This window comes from Anser brachyrhynchus (assembly GCF_964034855.1).
Source record: "Anser brachyrhynchus genome assembly, chromosome: 5".
Classification (NCBI taxonomy): Eukaryota; Metazoa; Chordata; class Aves; order Anseriformes; family Anatidae; genus Anser; species Anser brachyrhynchus.
Window position 1 is genome coordinate 47692194 of NC_137699.1, and position 26109 is coordinate 47718302.

At 40.3% G+C, this 26109-nt stretch overlaps 1 protein-coding gene across 6 annotated transcripts in view; it reads right to left on the bottom strand.

The window, feature by feature from the left end:
- KCNK10 (potassium two pore domain channel subfamily K member 10) overlaps window positions 1-26109 on the bottom strand; it is a 71605-nt gene that overhangs the window by 41861 nt on the left and 3635 nt on the right. For 3 of the 6 annotated variants that reach the window (XM_080593017.1, XM_080593016.1, XM_080593018.1), the window contains exons 3-4: window positions 23724-23786; window positions 2890-3218 (exon numbers count right to left, since the gene is read on the bottom strand). In XM_080593017.1, coding sequence (XP_080449143.1) covers window positions 2890-3218; window positions 23724-23786 — 392 coding nt within the window. The remainder of the gene's footprint in view (window positions 1-2889; window positions 3219-23723; window positions 23787-26109) is intronic. The other 3 variants (XM_080593021.1, XM_080593019.1, XM_080593020.1) reach the window with 1 other exon arrangement.

The following is a 26109-nucleotide window of genomic DNA, read 5'->3' on the forward strand; positions in this document are numbered from 1 at the left end:
TACAAAGGCAAGGTGACTTTTTTGACCCCAGCTTGTCATAAGCGTATGCCATGCCATGAGAACAAAAAAGTTTCATAGTATCATGTTAGCACCTGTAATAGTAATGTTTGTTTGTTTTTTCCAACTATATGATCAGTCACTTGAGACTTGCTGCCTTCTGTTATTTTTCCATATGGGTACAATACAGATACAGCTAAAGTCAGTTGAAGCAGTTGAAGTTTCATTCTCTTTTAGCATGTTCTAGATCTCCCTTCTCTCTCACTCTTCAGAAAACTCATCTTCAAAAGTACTGAGATAAAGCACCTCATTTTATCACTTGCTTATTCTGGCATTCACCACTGTGCCAAGTAGTAGATCACATGAGGCATTAAATAATTAATTTTTTCTACCACAACAAAGGTCTTCAGAAATTAGGTTTAAAAGTGTACAGTGTAAGAACTTCCACTTCAAGTGGCTTGAGACAATGTAGACTGCACTTTATAGGCAGAGAAAAAAATCTCTGTAATTGTGTTAGCATTAGAGAGAGACCTGGACTAAGCCCAAGAGATAAATGCAAATTTAAAATACCTTTGATCTAGATTTGCATCTTCCTTGGCATTTACACTGCTTTTATCACCGTATTACTTATTAAGTCTATGAATGAACTTCACGGTCTGGACATAGCAGTATCATTAGGGCTACTCACATTTGTTCAACCTGTGCCAGTATTTGCAATTGGTCGTTGGAGATCAATTTGGAAAGCATGTCTTATCCACAATGAATTTTTCACAGCTTCGTCATACGGTGCCATACAACTTCCTTACAGGTTTTCCAAAGGAAAATACTTTGAAAGATCGAAATTTGGGCAAAGGGGTAAATTTTTTCATTACTAGCCTTGCAAAGACACTCCTTTCCTCTTCTCCTTAAAAGATTCTTCCAGTCACCTCCATAATAAAGGATATAAAACAGTTATAAAGTCTCCTTTTTTGCATTTTTTCCTTATTCTCCAAAGCAGAGAGCTCAATGAGCATAGTCATTCTTCTGAGTGCTATCTGTGTTCATCTAAAGGCTGTCAGGTAATCAGATGACATTAATAACAAATAGCTCTTAGTCAGGTGATGACTACACACAGCACAGCAGCCAGGACCCATAGAGGTTGCCACATCTGTCTGAAATCACAGCTGTAAAGGCAGATGTCACATTTGGTGCAATGCAGTAATCTATTCTGCCAGCTAGGGAGATGCCACTTTTGAGATCTTCGACATGAAGGCATGAAAGCACAACATTAACACCCTACATTACCTTTGAAGGGTGGTTCACTCTTCTTCTATTCAAATCAGTTACAATCAGAGTTTTCTGTACCAGCAAACCCAAATACATCCCCAGAGCCAGGTTCAGCCCCAGACATACAGAAAAAATCCAAAGGAAGTTGTTCTTTATTGACAAATGAAGACAAATTCACATCACTTGGCCTTAAAGACATTCACATGTTAAGCTGCTAAACACATTTAATTTACCTTTGCAAAAGATTTCCAGTTACCCAGTGTAACGCCTGAGGACATAGTGAAATCTCAAGAGATGATAAGATTTGTTCAGAATACCTGCCTTCTAAAGACACAGCATGCCTGTTTATTATTTTAATATCGTCACTTCTGAGGTGAAAGAAAGAAAGAATACTGTGTAAAATAAAAACTAAACAATGCAAACTGGTACAGAGCTTAGCTTAGAGAAGAGGGGCTATTTAGAAATCTTTGTACCACAGTCTGTTTTCAGTAGTCTACCCTCATGTTGAAGTGCTTTGCTTGTCATACCTATTGTGCATTCTGCTTTCTGCTAGAAAAGAAAGCATATTGCATATCTTTGAATAGTGACATTTCCATCAAGGAAATACAAACTTCTTCCTTTCCATACTAACAAACAAACAAACAAACCTGTAATCAGCCAGCATACATCATACCTAAGGAGGTGAGGGAAATGCTGATCTCTGCAGAACTGCCATGAGAAATGCATGTGAGCCAATAACCCTGACCAGAAGAATTCACACTGCAAACCAAGCATGTTCACCTGTCTTTTGCAGACAGATGAAGGGTGTGATCCAAGCCAGCCCTGATCCAAAAGCTGTATAGGCACATCAGCACAATACCACTTCCTGCTGAAGCAGGTTTGGCTTCTTAGCTCAAGTACCAGACTGCGCATACACAGCTTCTGTCTCAGAACTGACCTGTCTTCTGTGAACACAGAGCACAAGCAGGGAGAACCCACATCTATCTGCAAAGAAACAGAAAGATTTTGTTTTGCTTGGGAGAAGCAGAAAGGCATTGCTGTCTGCACACAAGGGCAAGGGAGAGGAATCAATTAAGCAATGGGGGGTTGGCTGTGGAAGACCACCTACAATGAAACAGAATTAGTATAGGCTGAAAACTAGGAGAATGCTTTTGCCATCACAGCAATGAGATACTGGAACAGCTTCCTAACAGAAATACTAAGCTTATAACACCTTTTAAAATGAAGTTTGATTCACAGCTAGGAAGTGTTATATAGCATGGCTGGGTGGACAAACACAACAATCCAGGGAGATGTATGGAGATAGGAAAATGTTTTGAAAATGTGTCATGTCTCACAAAAATATATTCCAGATATTAAGTTCTGATTTTCTTTGCACGTTTTTCATTATTCTAGTGAAGATATTTAATTTCTATTTACAATGTTCTGGAGACAATGTTTTTGTTTCCAGGGCTTTAAAACGACTGAGAAGGGGCCTGCTCTTCACTGTGCCTATTATGGTTTTTCTTCCACTGCACTAGGCAAGGCCCTGTGAACAATTTAGATCCCCACTCACTCAGCTGCCCAACAAACTGCCCAGCTGTTCACCCTAACATCCAAGAAATACTGCCATCTCCACATCCCTACCTGGATCAGTGTCTCCAGCTCTAGCTGGGTTACACAGACGTGTTCCCGAAGAAAGTCAGCCTTCTCCAGCGCGATGGTATTCTTCTGCCTGCTCTCGAAGGGCTGCTCCAGGGCACGGAAAACGAGTCCTCCAGCCACCAGGTAAACTACAACCACGACAAAAATTGCCACCACCGTTTTCCACTTCATGACCGTCTGCAGGCCCTGCGAAGGCGCTTCCATGGTAGCGACGACCGTTGCTCGGGAGGAAACAGAGAGCCGCGGGGCCGCGTAGTGCCCGTTCGGTTTGGGCTCGGGCTCACAAGCTGGCACCGGCGAGGGAACAGTCACTGAAACACAAAGTGAAAGCCCTTACTCAAAACCAAATCCCTAAGGGCATGGATTTGATCTCCATACACAATTTTCCTAAATACCATTTTCAAGTTGCATCAACCATGATATTTGCATAGATAAGACTGTTCTCACCTGGAAGGCTCCATGTGTGTTTTGCTCATTCATACACAAGTCACCTCATGGGGTTTTTCACTCATGGTTACCTCTAGAATGGGACAGGCCAGCTGCATAAGCAAAAGCTTCAGAAAGGTGCAGAAAATGATCCAACAAGAACATGAAAATTTTTACTAATCAGGATATGTATTACACAAGGTAATGTTTGCTGGGAGACCCTGGCAAGTATTTGTGTCCCTAAATCATTCTAATAACAGTACTGATGGGCTAGGAAACAGACCTTGATGACAGGTGATCTCTACCTGACCTGGTAGTGAGAGAAACAGAAAATGCTTTGCAAATCAAAATGCTGTTTGACACACTAGCAAAAGCAGCCCTGTATTATTTACAAGGATACACAAAAACACTACTTCTAAAAATCTTCTTAAAGCCTGGAAGCTTCACAAATGTTAGCATAAATCATTCTTCACCCAAAGCGTACAGCTACCTGCATGTCAAAGCCACTCACATGCCAAGTATGAAGCCTTGAATTAGCCAGGGCTCTTTTAAATTTAAGAACATAGTGAGATATGCCCAAACTGGTATGGCTTCTCAGTGCAAAGCAGAGCATGGTGTACACTGAAAAAAGCACAGCAGGATGGATGGTGGAGCCACCAGCTCAGGACTGGGACACTATGGCCATGGACCCTAGCACTACATCGGAGCTAATGAGCCCCAATTTTCAGCCAGACTTATTAGCCTGAGCACTGTGCCAAGCTACCAAGGCATCCAAATCAAAGCTGGCTTGCCTCCAAGTAATGCAGGGGTCTCAGCATCACACTTCCATATTCTCTGTTGCCAATGTTAGCAATGGCAGGATAAGGCCCAATTCCTCAGCATCCACTGGTATAACGGTACTACAAGCAAGCTTTAAAGATGCTGCATTCATTTTAAACTAAATCCTTGTTATAACCATACCACAGTGCAGATGTCAGTGGCCTATAATTTATTTGAAACCATGTATTTGATTTATTTCATTTCAGACCTAAATCAGATTACAGTTAAAATACAGTCACCATAGCTGCATTCTCTGGACTTATTCCCAAAATGTCTTTGCTGTTTTTCTCAGAAATTAAAGCAGAAGGGTTTAGGGCATCTGAGCAGATTCTATATAATTTGAACATGCAATGTGATTACACCTTGAGTTTGCAGCGAGCTACAACTCCTTCCCAGTAGAAATCATTTTATGGCACTTAATAATTTACAGAACTCAGCTGTTTACTACAGTCACATTTTCCTAGAACTGATACACCTCTTAGGAATCACATTGAGGATAGAGCTTTCAGCTGAGTTGCTCACCAACAAACTGCATAAATCTGTAGTTGATTTACATGTACAACTAATATTTCTCTTCATATGTAACTTGGAGGCTTCAGATGCTAAACTGATTAGAAAGGATCCAGGATCACAAGAAAAGCCTCTGTGGTTGATCCACGTTCTGTGTTACCTCAGCTTTGCAACACCTAGAATCATAGAATCATTAAGGTTGGAAAAGATCTCCAAGATCATCTGGTCCAACCGTCCCCCAAGCACCTGTTGCCACAGCTGCTCAGTTTGACCATCACGAGATTAATGGTTCCCGACATGTATCAGCCAGGATGGAGTGACATCAAACTTGAAAGGATACTCTCTTAGATCCACATATATTTCACATAAATTCTACAGATTTGAAGTGACAACAAGGAGAAGAATGACAGTATTAGAAAGATCAATTTTTTTTGTAAAGGAGATCAAATATTTCATTCTAGACCTCATGAAAGGAAAGGATAATTTTAACTGCTGCAATGAGTTTCAGCAGGAAATATCAGAAAAGAATTCAGAAGAAAGGTAAAATGGAGAGGTTGTGTGAAGAGAAGGAAATCTCCCTTCTCTATAGACACATATCTTAAATCTGAGTTATGACATCTCCTTATGGAACTAAGATAAATTTGAGTATTCCCAGAAGTGGCTTAGATGATGTAAATCAGTGTAACGCAGCTTCCACTAATTCCATGGAATTAAATCAATTTACATTAGTTAAAGCTTACTACTGTTGTGTATTATTGTGACTTAACACAAAATGCCCAAATCTGAGGACTGCTTTTGCACACTTGAGATTACACAGCAAAATAGTTTCAGGATCCAAGGCTTATGTGGTAAAACGAGGAAAGAAGTCATATGACAGAAACAGCATGCTATGATTTTTTGACACAGCTACCCACCTCACCATGACTGGGATAGTCTGGTGTAGGCTGGGGGCCCTTCCAGTGTGGAGAGAGGCCTGACTTTGATACCCCACAAATGCTTTGTCTTTACTCATATGAAGTCAAGAGATTTTCCTTTACTCAGGAAGTCAAGAGATGGTAGAGTTGAAACTGCTTTTGTGAGTTGTTTTTTTTCCTCTCTGTTAATATAAATGCTGTTTCTGATTCAAGTCATAATTCTGGCAAAGTGTTAATAACAGCTTTACAATAAAATCATGGCTTGTTTGACTCTCTCTTTAAAGGAAAATATATTGTACTGATTTAAGAAAAAGATGGGAAGTTCAGGGTAGGGAACATAAAATGTTCTTATTAATATTGTTTCATTTAAACAGTTCAATGGATTGCTGTGCTTGGCTTGCTTACCTCTAAAATAAAAGTTAACTCTTTTCAGAATAACTGTGTTAAAGTCTTTCATTTTCTGCTATTAGTAATAGCTACCCTAAGTGTATGTAGAAATGTTGATCCTAAAATATTTTATCTTGTATAAGTTAATACACAGGAAGACTCTACCAAAGCAGCTAGTTGAGCAACTGATGTGCAACAAAGATGGTGTTTTTACTATGCTGACACAAAGCACAACTGCAGTCAGCACCCCAGAGATGTTTCAGGATAGATTTAAAGCAGCAGTTAGTACTTCAAAGGGAAACTAGTGTAGATGCTCTATCTAGCAGTTATCTCACTCTCTGCAACAAGAGAGTGAGGTTAGTGACTTTAGCTCATGGAAAGTCAGTTCTGAGCATCCCAAAAAGCCACAGACAGGAAAACCACAGTCAAAAGTTCAGAGTGACAGGGTATCATAAAATCACATACTGCTAGAAATATAGTGTCATAACAAGAGTCAGAAATGCTTAACAGAGCTCCTCTATCTGTAATAGGTTTGGTTCACTGCTTGGAAATAAAGGAATTCATTTCCTGCATTTTGCAAGTTTCTCTAGCATTATGTGATTTGATTATAGGACAAACCAAGAGCACAAGAGAAGAGGATATGTTTACAATAAATGCAGAGCAATGTCTGTCTTATTAATCCACATTTTTTCAGAATAAGCTGCTGTCAGACAGGCTTTTCCCAGAACAGAGTCTTTTCCATGTCCATTTGTTAAACTATATCAAAAGAGACTTAACATGCCTCATTAAAAGCAATGATGAATCTCCATGCATATGCACTCCCTACATTGGTAGGCAGGTAGCCTCAAAGGATCAGGTACCCCCACAGCAGCACACCAGTGTTTTGACACAGGCCTTAACCCTGCAAGAGAAAGTTTTGGGTAAGCTTCAAAATAAACCAACTGAAGATACTGTCATTACATGTCAAAAAAAAAAAAAAGGTTAGCATCTGTACAGTTGTTTACCTCTAAGAAGACAACACTACCTACATTTCATGTGTGTTCTGAACAGCACAGCCAGGCTTCCCATTGGTAACGTGAGGGGTTTAAATAACTGAGATTTCTGCTAATACTGAAGAGAATTAAGGAATCAAAGCTCTCACTCGCTGACCATCAATAAAACTGTGGCAAAACAAAACTCTGTAGTATAAAACATTGTTGCTATTAAAACAATGCTCCATAAGACATTATTACGAGTTAGAAATTGCCCTTTGTTACTGCATGTACATTTCACTTTAGTCATTTCTATGTGGCTGAGAATTAAACTTTCAAGAACCTGATTGCGTGAATTAGTAGATTTTCTTCTCATTGCACAAACAGAAACATGATACCACCAGGACACGTCATGTCTAGAAAAGAAAAAAAAAATATTCCCTAGGGTATATTCTGCATATTTTACAGAGATAAATCCTGTTCTAGCCTATTAGGAAATGACTCATTGATCAAGAAAGGTTTTTCTATTTCCTGAGCTGTCAATTCGCACAATTTATCAGAGGACACTGCTAATCTGATGTTTTCTTCAAACCACAACCTTGGCAAGAAAATGCCATGCAAATCCCAGCTTTCTTAGCACAGTTGAGTAGAAGTACTTGTAAGCAATAATCAGAAACTGGATGGAGGAAAAGGACTCAAGATGTATTTCTTTATAAGTTATGGTGTGAATTTAAGAACTTTCCTCATGATATCTGAACAATTGCATTTGTGATTTAAAGTCATTTCTAATGTAACCAACATTCAAATGTTGCTCATACTGATGCAAGAGAGTTTGAGGTTGGGCATTGCCAAGGAGGTCTCTAAATAATGGTTTTAAAGCTCTGGAATACATTGAATAAGGAGACTGATGTTTCTAAGAAAAGGTTAGACAAACGTCTGTCAGAAATAGTTAGAAGTAGCTGGCCCTGCTATGCAGCAGCAAAGTGAGATAGATAACCTGTTACGAGTCCGCAAAAATAGTTCTAATTTAAAGGGAACATCTCCAGACAGAGAGATTCAAAGTACAGCTGCCTCAAAGGGACAGCTTCAGATAGAAACCAAGCTGCTGAGAGGATGTCCAGCTGGCTTCTGAGCATGAAAATGTACATGTGACTTTGCCACACTGACCCATATATATACAGGCAACTACTCTATCCAATATACCAAGAGCATACTAGATACTGATGAAACCTGGTTGTAAAGGAGTTCCTCAAGTGCTTTAAACAAAACATGATTTTTTATAACATACAGACCCTCTTCTGTGGTGTTCTTGTCACAATTTATATCTGTGAAAAAATGTAAGTCAGGTTCAATGGAGTGTCTTAGTGCTTTTGTTTTCTTCCATGTTCCTGTGTTGCATGAGCACACAGGAATGTATGTATACTTTTATGATAGTATAATGGAGTATTTTTGACACATCTGATGCAAATGTTTCCTTCATAGGATGCAGAACAGAATTAGATTGAGGCCATATGTACTTAGGCATTCATAAACCCAGCAGCTGGCTTTGAGTTTACTACATGAGTTGATCCAAAATGAAATGAGTAGAAAGCCTGCACGTTTCCAGCAGACCGGGAGGTGCACTCAGTGAACTAAAAGCAGACCCGTATCTCACAATACTTCTCTGCAGGCAGCTAACATTTCTGAGATGTACTACTGGACATTTCATTTCCCTTTTTAGTGGGTCCATCCAAGGAAGAAGAGAACAACATACTTTCAGCTCAAATAAAAACATTTTTTGATGTGCATCTTAAGGTTTCTTCAAACAACATTTACATAGTTAAGCAAAATAAAATTCCCATGGTGTCTTCCTTATCTTTGTCTTAAAACTGGAAGTTTAGTCAATTACAAAGGAATCTGATAATGCAGCCTGGCTTCAGAGAAAATTCATGAGCAAATCATCCTCCCTACAAAGTTCACAAGATCCTACACCAGGTTATCAGCACATGTACATCCTTCCTTTAGCACTACTCAGTAAGCCAGCATTCCCTCCTGAAGTAATGTAGAAATATGATATTTTGTTAAGTGTATGAAGTTGCAGAACAGAGACCTGGAACACCAAGGCTCGGAAACGTCTGTGAGGTGCTAGCCAAGGGCAGTTCTGTTCCCGTGAATCAGTCACTAAAAATAGGAGGAGCTACCTTTTCTAAAATGGATCGTAAAGGACTGGGGGATGAAGGGACTCTGCTGGACATATTTATTGTAGTGTCCTAGCAGGAGCCTCATTTATTTTGCTTCCACTGGCCAGAGTATTCTAGATGTTTGGGTTCCCCCCACCCCTCTTCTGAAATGGCCACAAGCTGAAGTTAACATCAAAAACTTCCTGATGAACCTGTGTGGAGAGGCAAGAAAAAGCACAGCCCACCAGCGGACGTCTCATGATCTTGTGCTCTAAGGCTCTGGCTCGTCTCCAAACAGAAGTTCCTGGGGAAAGGGGTGTCTAAGCATCGGTTTCCAATCTGATAACCTCCCCACGGTCTCCCCAGAGTGATTTCAGCTACTGGCTGATTGGGTTAAGATAGCAGGGCTGTGCTTGAAAGCAAGAGCAAGGGTAAGAGGTGTGCTAGAGGAAGAGCTAAGGCAATCGGTGTATTAAGCTATCATCCATACGCACATCTCATGAATGTGTTGCAAACAGAAAATGCAGGAGGGTCTATGGATAATGGGAATTTGTGTGTCAGACGGGAAATGGGTGGTTGTTATATGCATGAGTAGCAGAAGTAATGAAATGTAGAAGTTTCTGACTATGTGTAAGAAAAAAATCATTAAGCCATTAAAATTTTGCATTATGAGGACATGGCTAATCGTTTCCAGGCCACCTGCTTCGCTTGCTGTTTCAGCCCCTCGTCTTCCCTTCTTCATCTCTGTCTGCTGTGTTTTTTAACAGGTTTTGTAAAGTAGAGAGCATCCATTCAACCAACACGTGTAGATTTTTATACACAGGGAACTAGAAAATCTGAATCTTAGTTTAGAAAATCTGGCTTTTAGAGCAAAAATCCCAGTAGACAATGATCGTGTCTGCCTTTGTGTCTGTGCGGCATCTTTGCATGATGCAGGCTAATTAACAGGTGACATTCCAGCTGTGATCAAGGAATAGGAGACAAAATCCTGCCTGCAGGCTACGATTACATACGGGGCAGAACATTAGTACCCCTGTGGCTGTTGTTCTGGACTGGGGCATAGTAATAAGCACTGCTGTCTGGGGACCACTGCATCCATACAGTCACAAGAAAACTGCTCTCTGTCAACATATTTGAAGCCGGTTTGGCCCTAGTTCCTTTGCACATCCCCAAGGATCTCAACCACAAGGCTTGAGCAGTGAAAGAATCATGTCGAGCCTGCCACACAAGGGGAGTTTCCTCCTCCTGTTTGTACAGCATTTTGCTGAATGCTGCCATTGAAGTGAGAATTACTATCACATTTTACTGCTCATGAAAGCAAAGCTTGACATATTGTTTGCTTGGAAAATGAACAGAGTGCCTCCAAGCACATAGCTTTTCACTGCAGCGGTACCCCACTGGTTAAATCTAACATTGTTTTCCCTGAAGTGGGCTCTCTAATGCGGTATTAGCGCTGCTGACTTCAGCAACATCTCAGCAGTGTGCTGCAAATGCAGTCATCAGAGGCAAGGCATTCAACTAAGTATGGAAAGCGAGACAGGTAAAGGCAGAAAGGGCAACTGACATTAAACCGGAGAGATTGAATGTGCTGTTAGAAATAAAGTAGCACTCATTGCTCCCGATTGCTCTTGTCCCGGAGTGGGGTAGGGAGAAGGCAGGAGGAGTACAATAGGTTATAAAACTGTGTAAGTCATAAAGTCGGTGTTTCCTTCCTGATACAGTATAATACTACTAAAATACAGGGAAAGTTCTCATATTGAGTTCTCTCTGTTGGTGGGTAGAGAGATGTCAGTAATATGTACCAGAGGGAATCATGTCTAACCATTGCCTTGCCACCCCTGGCAGCAGCTTTGGGGAAAATTTTATATAAAAAGGCTTCCGCAATTTTTGTGTCATTTGTCATCTAATTCCAGCCAGTGCCTGAAATCATGATTCTCGGTAGGTTTCCAAAAATATCTACAAAATTCTGCTGTATCAGTTATAACTGAGACATACTAATTAATAGCTGTTGGAATAGCCCAACTGCTTAATTGATTTGGAATGCAGTTTTTACAAGAAAACAAACACCGCTGTTTTATGATGTGGCTTGTGTTGTTCTTTAGAAAACTATAGCTCAGACAAAAATAAAAAAAATTAAACAGCCAAAATTGTAACATGGTTGAAACTAAAGTCTGAGTTAAGGTGTCTCTTTCTGTAGTAACAGCTTCCCAACAATCAAGAGAGTCCTCACAGAGCAGTGATGCTGGTGCACTGGAGATCAGAAGAAATTTAAGTGTCTTCTCCACTCCTGGGGAGTTTCTTTAGTGGCAGATGTGAAACTTAGCTATGCAGCAAGTCATCAAAATGAACCTACCATTAAAAGATGCTGTCACACCTATCTGACAGCAGTTTTATCCGAGAGACGAATCTTGTGGGAGCATTCTTCAGTTTCTACTATCCATACTACCAGAGTATCACTGCTTCCATTTCACTGTGCAGCAAGCTACCCGACTAAAACCACAAACCAGGCTATGTGATCTCCATGGCAGTGTAATGGGTTTATGTGGCAAGGCGCTGGTAGGGGTGGGGGACAGGGGTGGTCTCTGTGGGAGGAAGCCAGGAGCTGCCCCATGCTGAGCACAGCCAGTTCCAGCTAGCTCCACAACAGGCCCACCACAGCACACAGCTGAGTCCATCAGTGAAGCTGGTGGTGCCTCTGTAAATGTTTATTCAAGAAAGGTCGAAGTGCTGCATATACAGTGAGAAGTGAGGGAAAAAAAAATAAAGTGTAAGAAACTATCCTGCAGACATCAAGATTAGAGAAGAAGGAGGGGAAGATGTGCTCCACATGCTGTAGGAGATACTCCCCTACAGCTCACAGAAGTTTTGGAAGAGACCATGGTGGAGCAGGTATTACCTCATGGAGAGGACGATGCTGGAGCAGATATCCACGTTGCATTTCGTGGAGGAACCCACACCAGAGGAGGTGGATTTTTCCTGAAGAACTGTAGCCCAGGGAGAGCCCATGATGGAGCAGGTTTATCCTAAAGGACTGCAGCTCATAGGAAGGGCCCACACTGGAGCAAAGGAAAAGTATGAGGAGGAAAGAGTGGCACAGAGGAACTGTTATGAACTCACTGGAACTCCACATTCCCTATCCTTGCTGCACCACTCAGGGTGTGGAAGAAGAAGACGGTTGGGAAAGAAGTAGGGTAGCTGAGCAGAGGAAAAAAGAAAGGTGGGAAGGCATCATAACCTCTGCCTTTGTTTCTCACTACCCAATCTATTTTAATTGACAATAAACTAAATTAATTTTCCACAAGTCAAGTCTGCTTTGTCTATCACGGTAATGCATAAGCGATGTCCCTGTCTTTATCTTGACCCATGAGCTTTTCCATCTTATTTTCTCCTCATGTCCTGAAGAGTAGGTGGAGCGAGAGAGTGGCTGGGTAGGTGTCTGGCAGCCAGCCGAGGTCAGCCCACCACAACAGCTTGCACAAGGGACAAGAGAGCTAAGGACACCATTCCGTCTGTATCACTCAGCAGTTTTATCTCTAAGTCCCCCCAGTCATGGTGTGCATATGGATTTTGGTGAAAAAGTCACCAGTCCATTACCATCACGCTCTAAGAATATCAATGCATAAATCAAAACTTAAACTACAGTGATGAGCAAGAGATAGCTACAGAGAGAGCCAGCAGCCTTCCAACGGCAATGCCTTTTTGTCATTAACTACTGGAGTTGGGTCAATACAGAACAAAAACATTCATTTGTCTTATTGAGTGGATTTGATTTTTTCACTTTTTATCACCTTTCATTCTCATTTTTCCTTCCCCCAAATAAGCATTTTATTTTACTCATTTTCTATACACATTTAAGGAAATGGCTGTTAGCAGCACACATTTTCACATAAAGCTAAATGTCAAATTCATTAAATATTTCATGCTGGCAGGAGTTGTGTACACTCTTAACTAATCTAGGAAAAGTAGCAATACAATGTGATATCTCAGACAATTAAAAAAAAAATCTATCTGTTTGCAGATGTTAAATGACAAGAAATTGGGTGCTATGTAAACTTGACCAGCTGTATTGTTTATTAATTTAGTTGTGATTAGTTTAACAAATGTGTAAAAGATTAAAGAATCTATGCAATTACTATTCCCCTGAGCTCTGCTATGTCCCTTTTAGTTGATTTCAACAGATTTTGTGAGGGTGTTGAAAGACTTTCTGGTATTCTATCATTTCACTTTAGCTATTCTGAACCCAGCCTTTCTAAAGAGATAGAAAGTAAGTATGTAAAAGCTAATTTAATTTTAGTCAAGAAACTATAGTGTGAGAGAGGAGGGTCTGAATACCATTTTTATGCCTATTGTATTTCTGAAAGGTGCTCCTACTTCTAATTGTAATTTCTTTAAAGCACAGAAGAACGACAGTTCAAGCACCCAGCTTACACGGACCTTTCAAAGCAGGGAAAAGAAAACCACACAATGGTTGCTTAGGAAAAGAAAAAGTCTGTAGGATGAAGATCTCAGTGCCCTTAATAAGTTGTTTTTTTTTAAAAAAAAAAAAAAAGAACCTCACTAAGTCAACAAATCCAATACTAAATCATTTTTGTATAGGTCCTGATTAATAATTACATATTATAATTATTTATTTCATAGAGAATAAACTCTTCAAAGCAGGGGCCCTAACAACAGCAGTGTTTAAAACTGGAGTGCCATTGTGTTGAATCTGTTCCAAATAGTAACAAGTATTACCACATACTTCTCTCTTTCAGATAACTCTGGAAAAATCATGATGCTAGACAACAATCATTTTCCTTGATCCTACATGTGAGGAGTTCGGAAGTATTTCTAGGCTCCTTCTTGCAGATTGATTCAATTTTCATTAAGATTTGCACAGAAAACAGGTTTAAGCCCAGAAAGTCAGGTAGCTTTTCAAGCTTAGTGCTGTGCTTCTGTTTATAGGCCTATCAAAAAAGGTCTACTTAAGACCTATCCAAAAAAAAAAAAAAAAAGAGGGAGAACATCTATGCTTGAATTCTTTAGCTTCATGTCATTAGAATCACAGAACCACAGAATATCCCGAGTTGGAAGGGACCCCCAAGGATCATCAAGTCCAACTCCTGGCTACGCACAGGTCTACCCAAAAATTCAGACCATATGACTAAGAGCACAGTCCAAATGCTTCTTAAACTCCGACAGGCTTGGTGCCGTGACTACTTCCCTGGGGAGCCTGTTCCGTTTTTGTCTTCAACACAAACTTTCACAACCACATATAGTTAGCAACCAATGAAGATACGCTTTTCTTTCTTCAGAAAAGGGGACCAAACTTTGAACGGCAGAGAAAAGGCTTCTGTAGTCAGCACCTTTCTCTACTCCACTTATCACCAAAATATTGAATGGTGACTAAATATCGGCATGCTTCATTGTAATTGAGTGTTAAGAGTACAGGAAAATAAAAGGAAAGAATGAGTTAGCAAACTACAAGAGGTAAACACCTCTCCATGTTTTAAGAATGCAAGAAATATCAGTGTCTTCCTTCAACCAGTTTTGATTAATCTTGTATCTTGGTTTGAACAACAGTCAATCAAAATCCATTGCATATTCAAATATCATTTTTCCATGCAAAATGATAATCAGGCATTTTTTCAACATCCCACTTAGATTTTCATTGCAATATTCCAAAGTATCATAGAATGGTGTGGGTTGAAAAGGACCTCAAAGATCACCTAGTTTCAACCCCCCTGCTCTGGGCAGGGATGCCAACCACTAGAGCAGGCTGCCCAGCGCCCCATCCAGCCTGGCCTTGAATGCCTCCAGGGATGGGGCATCCACAACATCTCTGGGCAACCTGTGCCAGTGCCTCACCACCCTCTGAGTGAAAAACTCTCTCCTAATTTCTAAACGAAATCTCCCCTGTCTTAGTTTAAAACCATTCCCCCTTGTCCTATCACTATCAACACATGTAAACAGGCGTTCCTCCGCCTGTTTATACACTCCCTTCAAGTACTGGAAGGCCACAATAAAGTCTCCCCGGATCATCTTAATCATCCCCCAAATCATCTTAATGTAAATGAAAATACTGTTTAGACCAAGTGCAAAAATGTGAACTGTAGTTCACAAACAAAAATAAGACACTGACCCAACAAAAACAGTGATAAATTCTTACCTAGATCCTTTAAGAATAGGGCAACAAATAACTGATTAATCTGTTTCAAGGAAGTAGGGGACTGTATACTAGGGGAAAAGCCCGTCTACAAGGATAACTAAGCACGGGAACACCTACTGAGATACCAAAATCTCCTTCACTGGGAAGTTTCTAACTGCACATTCAATCATCTGCCAGAAATCATTTAGGCGTCTGAGCGTGCCCTGCATACCCGTAGGGACCCAAGAAGAAAAGCGACCAGTGAAGGGTAAATAAGAAAAACAGCCTAATGCTGTAGGCTGTATTCATCATCCAGGACATGTAAACAAACCAGTAAAATGTTAAGGATATTAAAAAATAATAATAAAATAAAATCAAAATAATTCATCTCAATATTCTAGTCCTGACTCACAGCAGGAAAAATGCTGTTGAAATTCTTTCCCTCCCCTTCTGTGTAAGATAGTCAAATGCATCTCAGCATTCCTTTTTGTACCAGTCATGCCAAAAGTCTCTAATAATCTTTCACGATTATATAAATATCTCAAAGCATTTTACAAATAATAGACAAATCCCTGTGACACCGGGAAAAACTGATACTGTATGTATTCACAGTTTGTCTCATGTAAACACTGACACAGCTTTTAGCAAATGAATTAAATGAATTAAAGATTAATTTCAAAAGTTGATTAAAACAAGGTCTTTGTTTTATATGCATCAAGTAGGTACAATTATTTGATTAGCAAGTCTTCAAGTTCTTTTAGGGGACATGTTCTTTTCCACTACACATGACTCAGTGATGGTCTGTCTGTTACAAGATTAATAGATAACCACAAATGAAACTCCTTTCTTTTGTTGGCCATAAAAGAAAAATACAATACCCCTAAGTAAGCTGCTCTTGGTAATTATTTACAAGAACTTCCAGGCGGGTTCTAAGCCAGCCTGTCTGCCATCAGAACTGCAGTCACACCCTGCCCACGAACCTAAAATGGACTGCCCAAGACCTACTCTATTGCAAACACAGCCCTAGCGCTCCTGCGTACTGAGGCTATGCAAATTGCAGGGAAATAACAGGAAGCCCAAGCATGGCTTGCACGAGTATCAGCCAGAACTTATGCACTGACATCAAAAAAATCTCAGCAAAAGTCACGGTCATGGGATGCTGGGATACTTTCCCCTCCCTCGCCCCTCTCCCAGGCACTGCACTTTTCTGAGGCATACGTGACAGCTCACTGGTCGGAAGGGTGGGTGTACAGTGCAGGGCGTGAACTCCAGGAACAGCTGAAAGCGTCTTCCTTTTTTTCTTTCTGGCTTGACTTCAGGACAGCAATCCTCAGGGGGTTCCTAGCTAACACTTATTGGCATTGCCATGAAGATGCACTGCTACTGACACCATTTGTAGCGCTACTTACAGAGCTGCCAAGTCCAGACGAATACGTGAGGGAGATTTGCCTTGTGCTGGAGTGAGATTGCACACTGCTGGAGAGCAGTTCGAATTTTGTTTCCCCTGCTTTGCTTTCTCTCTCTCCTGACCTCCCTTCCACCCTGCCCTCCTCCAAATCCATCCATCTGCTCTTGTCCCTCACTTCTCTCCAGTCGTGCTGGCAGCGTGGGAGGCAGCATACCTGCATCTTGCTGCTCAGCTCCTCTTCTCGGCGCTCTGTACTCATCTGCCCTCTCCATTGCCTCTGACACTTGAGCCCAGAGCGAGGGGCCAAGCACATGCCCGCATGTGACGGGACTCATCAGTGAACTCCCTGGCAAGGTACTTCAGGTATTGGAAAATAGAGTAGAAGAGCATTACATGAGGTTTAGGAAGAGCAGAGGGGAGGTTAGAAGTGATTGGCAGGGGCTAGTCCCAAATAGGGAGCCCCTCCTGCTCCAAGACTGGTGACCGTGTTTGTTCCAACACGCTCACTGGCAGCAGTGCAATCAGCAGGTTTATGAAGCTATTTATAGAGAAACTAAATACAGAGAAAACCATGAAAAATTCTTACAGCCCCCTTTCTGAAATAAGATTAATAGATCATTGCTAAAACCTCTTTCCCCAGCATTAGATCAGTATTTCTTGGGAGCCCGGGAGCTAGTTGACGCAGATCTCTGCTCTGTCAAGAGCCAAATCGGAAGCACGTGCTTTTGGCTCAAGATCTTTGGGTATAGTGATGACTGTGAAAAAGAGTTCCTCTCAGAAGAGATGAGCACACCATTGTTTTTCCTTATTAGGCAGTATTTAGAAAATGTGCTTTCTTGTCAGGATGTCACAAGCCTCAAGTACAAACACCAAGGAATAAGCAGCTGTTCGCTGGTTCTTGGCAGGCTTCATCCTTAGAGGAACGAGGCTGGTTGAAGCTGCTTATCCACAATCTTCCCTTTAAAGACTAATTTAAAACAATGACATTGAACTACGACATGCCATTGGCTGAAATGGGTCAACTGCATTTTGAGGGTGATGGAGCACTGGAACAGGCTGCCCAGGGAGGTTGTGGAGTCTCCTTCTCTGGAGATATTCAAGGCCCCTCTGGACGCCTACCTGGGCAACCTGCTCTAGGGAACCTGCTTTGGCAGGGGGGTTGGACCCGATGATCTCTGGAGGTCCCTTCCAACCCCTACAGTTCTGTGATTTTCCTCTCCAGAATTCCAGTAACATTTAGGAAGAGTCAGGATCTCCCACCACAAGATTTCAAGGTTTTCTCATTCAAAGTGCTTAGGATAATGCAGGGTCAGGGTTTTAGCTGGTCTCCTGCTGCTGGAGCAGCCGGACTGGGATCTTTCAAATATCCTGTCTCAAGGAATCACCAAAGAAATTCAGCTAATGGTCTTAAGGCCAGACCAACCAATGAAGGAAACCTAGTCTTGCAACAGTTTAGCATAAGAAAGCCTGTGTGCAAAGGGAAGAACATTCTTAGATAGAAACCTCTGGCAAGAGAAGCAAGTGGGGGAGACAAACAACAAAGCAAAGATTCATGCCGTCCTTCCTAGGAAACTATCTACTCTGCATTTGAAATGTGATTGATGGTGGCTGTCTGCCAGGGGTACAGCATCACAGCAGCGTGAAGGAATCTCTTGATCGCCTCGCAGTCACGTGAAGGGGAACTTTAGTGGCAACACATATAAACTGGAACTGTAAGATGCCAATACATCACCCAGCCAGGGCAGTACAACATCTGCTGCAGAACTCTCTTAGGTTAACGGAAAAGGAACAGATCCTAGACATTTCACATATGAATAAGGCCAGAAAAATACATGCACAACAAGAATAGTGTGAGCACCTTCAGAGTTTTCTTGGTGCATCCTTAGGGGTGTATCAGCACATTACTGACCATACCTAAGGAGCTCACACTGATGCTCCTCTGTAAAAACAAGTAAAAATTCCTGCATTGGTCTACTGGTGTTTCTCTCAGTCTAGCAAATTATTTGAATTTACAGAAAAATACTGTGAATTCAAGCAAAACTTAGTAATGATCTACTACTTCAATTAAGTGAGGATTTCTCAGTTTTTCTGAGCAACAGCAATAAAAGTGGATATTTCACCATGTGGTAATGGTCAGAAATCTCGTAAGAAACACATCAGTTGGGCTATTTCTTAGCTCACTGGAGATACACTATTTGCATATACTGAGGACCCATTCTGTTTAGACAGTCTTAAGTTCCTGCACACAGTAACAGAGTCTTAGCTGAAATGAATGAAGGCTTTACTGTGCTTTGAAAACCTATTCTGGAACAGGAAAAGAATACATATAAGCTAGCTATTACAGAATGGCTCTGTGCAGAAAAGACTTTTCATAAGTGAGAGAAAGTTGCTGTTTGAAATGCACTTGTTCGGTATAGCCGTTTTTATTTTCTCTATAATTCTTTCTAATGTACACATTTTTCTTTTCCACTTTTGGTGTGTAAGTTGCTCCAGTGAAGATGCCGCAGTCAGAATGATTTACCTGTCCTGCCTGCATGCAGGACAATTATTAGAAAGTGAGAGTCAGAGAGCTCAGGTAAGCAAAAGGAAGTAGGTCACAGAGACACCAGACTCATTGTGCTGAGCACGGCAGTAAACCACAAACAGAACAGATGAGCAGTGTCACCAGTCAGGCACACAGAGCTCCAGGTCAATGCCAGCCCAATTCTGGCTGCACAAAGCTGGCTTTAAGGTTGCTATATATTCTACAGTTTAGGGTATCTCAGACAATAAGGCGACTGGCACAACAAATAAATTATGCAATACTTTTCTTGTCTTATGCTCAACTTCCGTTCAGATAATAGTGTAGGAACTCAGATGCAGTTTGAACTATGATAAAATTTCATAGCTACATGAGAATGGCATCTGCTCATATGCTGTTGCCAGCATCTAGCATCTCATAGCACTTCACAGTGTTGCCATACTGCATCACCAACACACAGCTATGTGCATTCAGAGATCAAACTTATAAGAGACAGCTGTGGCACCCTGGTCACCTTTGCCCACAATGAAGCTTCATCTAGGCAAAAGTATGTCTGCACGGTGTATGGCAGGTGCATATGAACTCATTCTGCAGTCAGAGCTGGTGAAAACAGATGAAATCACTACTGATAATACCAAGCTCAGAGTAGCAACTTACAGCTTTTGGCAGAGCTGCACTAAGGATGACTGTATAACTCCTTGTAACCCCAAAGCCCTGGCAATCTGGGAACGAATTCACCAGGAGAGTGGTGTCTTCTAAATCCTCCTAGTAAGGAGGTACCCAAAGCCATTTGCGCTAAAGTTTAAATATTACTATGACCAACTTGTCAATTCTTTCACTTGCTGTGACTGAGAATACATCTCATTAGAGTCAATACAGATGTGGCCAAATTGGTCTGTGCAATCTGGGGAATGATTCTGCTCACCCTAAACCAGACATCTCCTGAAAGTTCTCCAGGCCTCACTGACCATTTGTCTGTATTTTCTCTGACACAGCAGGTCTTTAGAAACTTAGAACACGACTTTATTTCATTCAGATACCTACCTATATTTAGGTGGTTTATGTTCAAACTAAGTCACACCCAGATGGTATAATTCAGTTGCCCACACATACTATCTAGTACCAAGTGAGAGGTCCTAGGGTATTCTACTTGGCCTTAATCTGCTGCTCCAGAAGGACAGAGGTCTCCCTTAGGTCAATTAGCATATGTAGCTGTCCTATGTAAACATCTCAGCTTCCTCACTGCCACTTAAATGGAAGCTGATGCCCATTTTTAGAAAACCAAATCAACAAATAACATCCACTGGTGATGAGAAATCCAGGTCTCAAGTCTACATATCAGTATATCATTGCAACGAAGTAATGACCTCTGTTTCTCAAGAAGGTAAATCAGTATGGTGGCTCTGTCATCATAAAGAGGTGGCTCTGGTGTTGTTTTTTTGGCTGTCATGATTGCTGCTACCCAAGACCTCTCTGCATGACCCTTTATTGTGCAATCCAAACTCAGCAGTCTTAACCGCTAAGAAATCAGTGATGGATCTGAGTTAACCTAGAGGAATGTTTTTGAGATGTGTTAACTGCTTCTTTCATCTCAGCTAGGAGTTTCTGCAGTACCATTTCTTTTATCATTCTGTCATCACTGAGTTTTTTCACCTTAGTAGCTAGCAACTTCCTTTTTTCTTTAAAATGAAACACTGATATTTGAAAGTCTAAAAAACCTGGGCAAGCTGTCAGTATGTATTTGCTATTTTCAAATCATGCTGGTACTTTATATTACAGCCTTGGATAAGAGAAGAATAATCCAAGCACCTTTTAACAACATGCTGAATCTTAAGAATCTCAGTGGTACAAGTTTACAGTGCCAAAATCCCAAATACTTATCCATTAAACTCAGTAACTTGTTGTTTCTCTCTCCTAAGGAAGAAAAGATGAGTCAGTCCTGCTGAGATATGAACATATGGCTGCAACAAATCTAGGTACTCATAGCCTGATGCTTTAAACACTGTGATGATCCTGTAGGATAGTGGTACCAAAATAACTTGCATTGCTTTATAAGATGTTTTTTAGGATAGGATATTAACTTTTGTTAACTCCTAGTAGTTAAACTGTCTATTATCTGTACATATTTTGACAACAGATTCGATCTTTCATTTAAAGCCAGATTCTGGCTTTCAATTTCACCTCTAAGATTTATCCAAACTGAAATTTGCACCATAAGCTCAAAATCTTACCAGTGAACTCCTATGCTTTTATTTTGGGACATCTGAATAACACATAGTAATACAGGTATGTGGGACAATGCTCACAACATTTGTCAACAATAATCTGCATAATAACATGGGAATATTATTAGCAGTTAAAGATGAAATCTGAATTCTTGGTCTCAGCATTCCCAGGCCAAGGAAATATCCCCTAAACTCTGTGGTTCATTAACACTGTAAAAGAATCATATAACTCTCTTGAAATATCATTTTGTTTAAATGATCCAAATTGATGTTTGATTTTAACTGTGAAAAGCAGCCCAGAAAATATGATGGGGGAATAGCAGTGGACCATGGAACAAAAAGAGTTGGGTATATGATGTGTTCCATTCTCACCTGTTGCTTTATTTCCCTCGGTTAACCGGTTAGAGCTGCATGGCAGGTTATTTGTGAAAGTCAGTGGGTTCATCTTAGAGCACATTTTCCATTATAGTTATAGTGATTTTTATATACAAGCTGCATAGACAAATCAATGTCTCAGGAACTAGAATATGAGCAGCTGAGCAGCCTCTGAGAAAGACCAGGTTCCAGGATGTTTTCAGTTTCTTACAGAAAACAAAAACCAGAGGCACTCCAATAAAGTGGTCTCCAAAAGTTACTATTTAATCTTTTCTTGAATGTCACTTTTTTTCCACACAAATTCTAAAAAAAAAAAAACAACAAACAAACAAAAAAAACACTTCTCAGAAATTATGTTGTTTACCCTATTTTTTTTGCAATTATACTGAGATCGTTACAAAAGAAAGGTTAGGTATACCGATCACAGTGTACTCTCTAATATTCTGTAATATTACCCCTTTCTTTTCTTGACTTCCTCATCACTTCCTTCTTGCTTCACCCCACACACTTACCTGACTTGCAATATAATGTCTAGGGCCCTTGCTCTCCCAGTGATTCCAAGTACTCTTTTAACTCATAGGGACAACACAATTCTAGTACATTTAAAATGAAGAATTTCATGTTGCATGCACTGAAGTGAGTAAAAGTCCTAGCTCTGGGTTAAATCAAAGGAGTAAGATTTAAATTGTATCACTATATACATACACTGCTCTGTCTGAAGCTGATATAGTCTGTACTAGCTAGATATGAATGCTGTACGAATGCCAAAAGCTAAACCAAAAACTACCCAATTACAACTGTTATCATATATCTTTCTCCCAAAATCAAACACTAACTCTTCAGGTAGCATCAGTTTTCAAGAGCTGCCCAAGAGACTTTTCAGTCCAAAAGCCTATTAATGGGTTACTACTGTACATATGTGGTAAAAACAGCATAGGTATTCTCCACTGGAATTATGACTCCATCTTAACTTCTCCAGCTGCCGACAACTCCACTGCTCTCCCTGTCTGAGACTTAGAGCATCATACTGCCTTCGGTTCTTTTAATTCCCTTTTTCCTCACAGTATAGATGGTATCTTAATAACACCCTACTGTTCATCTCTCTTACCTTGACTAGAGTTGAGCATTTTCTTACTGTTACTACTATAAGAAAGTTGCTGTCCAATCTTTTACTTTGCTCCTTTTTTAATACTAATTTGACTTTTCTACATCCTTATTTTTTCTATTTCCAGGACAACCTAAAGACAAAATTGATGAAACTAATAGCTCTGCTTTCTTCCTCTCCTGCTGATTTAGTCAAATCTTCCTACTACTTAGCAGGTTAAAGTCCACAGTATTCATCTGCCTTTACCTGCAAACTCTGCATAGGCTTTAGCAAAGTACAGATTTCTTCATTCTCTTATATGCCTTCCAAACTCTTCATTTTTTTTCCTACCTTACTGTATTTTGCACTGTTGCACTGTGCAATACCAGGAGTGTCCTCCTGTTTATCCAATTTCTATCCTCCTTCAAATCTCTCTTTAAAATCAACTACTTAAAGGTGTTCTGCAACCCATGCTTACACTAGGCACAGTAGAGTACTGATCATCAGAGGGGACAGTAGCAAATATGATTTTGTTATGCAAATAGCACATGGTCAGTACCCTGCCCTCATTTGCTGGGATCAGAACTACCTTTTTTACACATCATAGCTTTCCAAAGCAAAGTCTTCTTACACTGAGCTACTAAGAAATGATTTATCAGTGCAGAATGATATTAAGTAGCCCAGCCCACATCTGCACTTCATGGTATAAACCACACCTTTTTATATAACTTCTTGAAAAGAAAGGACAGAAATGAACACCTTCATTCCACTCATCTATGTCTTTATAATGAAGTTTGCCTTTTGCATTGGTCTCTTTGACATTAAATGACAGAAAAAGCAGAAACTGCAGCAGTTTGTAACACTCTGTGGACAGCATCAGTTTAACTTACATTGAGTCGTCAAAGCTGAAGATTTCTTCCAACAGTCATCAAGAGATGATCCAACCCTGACATCTGCATAAAGACATTTGAGACTCAGCTCAGTTGCCTCACATGTAGGTGTCCAGTGCCTCTTGAGGTGTCTCAGGTGAAGTGAGAAATCCCATGGAAGTTGACACAAAACCCATGGAAGACTTGTGCCCCTCTGGAGTGGCAGCTGGGGTGTATCAAATGGCTCTAGATACCTCTAATGGGAAAGTCAATTGAGTCTTCAGTGTCTGTAAAGATGTGTAAGTAATACTAGTTTCCTCTAGTTGCAAAGTGAACAGATAACCTTACTTCTTAAATGATGTGATCTGTGTATAAAGACAGGCTGTTTTGCTCCCTCCCCGTTGCTTTAACATTTGATTGCAATGCATATATCATTCTTTTAACAGCAGATATTTGATAGCTCTAAACAAGTTAATTATTTTTCTCAACACCTTTGTGCATTAGACAAGTATTAATATTCCTATTTTGCATTTAGGGAAAAAGGGAGGAAAGGGTAGGTGACATACTGAAGGTTAAACAGTAAGTCACTGTCAGAACCTGAAGAACTCCAGACTGTCAACCACAGCTTGAATTCCTCACAGACCACTAATTCCCATACGAAATGTAAGGATGAAAATAAATGCGTGATTTTAGGGTTCCAAACTGTAGAGAGACACTCTACACAAAATGTGTTTGTGAAAGAACACAGCAACTTATATCAAAATATCCAAGTTCCAAAAGGTCAGCACAGAGATAAACATCTACCTGGAAATTCAAACGGCTTTGATAATCCATATCACTGCAATGATGGCAAAAAACTGTAGGCACAAAGGATGGATCAAGATAGAACACCATTTTCTGCCTACTAAGAGCATCACCAAGACAGACATCCTTCCCTTGGAAAGGACATAAGCCATCACCCTGCAATACACTCATGCTTGGGGATAATTTCTGAGCATATTGGAAATGGTCTCAACTATCCTTCTTCTCTTCTACAAAGAAATAGCAATTTTAGGCAGATGAATAGTAGAAAAAAACATCATTGCTGTAATATCCAGATGTTTCAGTCAGGATGAGGGATGCACTTTGTATTAGGCACTGCACAAAAATACATGTCCAAAGAGTTTATGAACTAATTTAAGCACAGAAAACAGAAGTGTGTAACAAACAGCAAGAGGAGTATGGGAAAGATGAAGGACAAGCAATTATAAGAACTAGAGTCTTCATATACTGCTATAAACCCAATGTTACATTCTGAAATGTCTAGATGGAAATTTGTGAGACATATGAAACTAGAAACATGATCTGTCACTAATTTCAGAGAGGATTGCATTGCCTGAATTGCACCAAATGGAAGAAACAAAAATCAGTGATAGGTAGAACAAATGTTTAATGATTGTCTAAATCCGGTTTGATTCCACCAGTAATACATATGGCAGGCTTTTTTTTTTTTTATCTTTTTTTTTTTTTTTTTAGAGTGAGATCAGATATTGTGAGATGCTGTACCCCTACCCAGTGTGTCCAACTCTCCTTAAAATGCATATATTCTTCAGGGGCCTGCTTGGGATTTTACTCTTCTGTTACCCAATTCACTCACTGTGTATGAATCCTATGTAAATTCTGTTATGAGATTCTAGCACAACTTTCCCATTGGAATGTTAGGGACAAGTCCTAATGATTTTTGGGATGAAGTTTGATCTGTTTATTAATGCAATTATATAGCCTGATTGTCAGGAATAGAAGAGGACTTGACTAGGGGAACCTGTACCATATATACTTCCAGGTTTATGAAATATTTGGTTTATCTAGAAAACACACTCAACACCTACAGGGACTGCACAAATACACCTGAGATGAGGAAGATCATAGAATCATAGAAACACAAGGTTGGAAAGGACCTACAAGATCATCTAGTCCAACCGTCCTCCTATCACCAATACTGCCCTAAATACTAAGCTACTAAATCAAAGATACTATACAACAGGATAAAAGCACGGTTCAGTTGCCTCCATTCCCTATTCATTCCAGTCTAACAACTGAGAAATCAGTCCCCAATTAGTTGTCTGTAAGATACAATCCCTCATGTCAAGTCTATTCCTTTAAACCTGTTCTCTCCACATAGTCTTTCTATGGTATATTGATCTTCACTGATGTGAATTCACAATACCAGGTTTAAGCCAGATGAAATCTACCAGCAGCTCTGTTCATCTATCTAAATACTTTCAGTACAGTCATCGTTATGGAGTCTGACCATTAATTTATTTCAATTACTATTATTCTGACCTGGGTTCAAACCAGCAACATAACCGGTCTCAAGCCAGCCATATCGCCACAACACGGGCCTTGGCCTTTACAAGTATTTATAGGG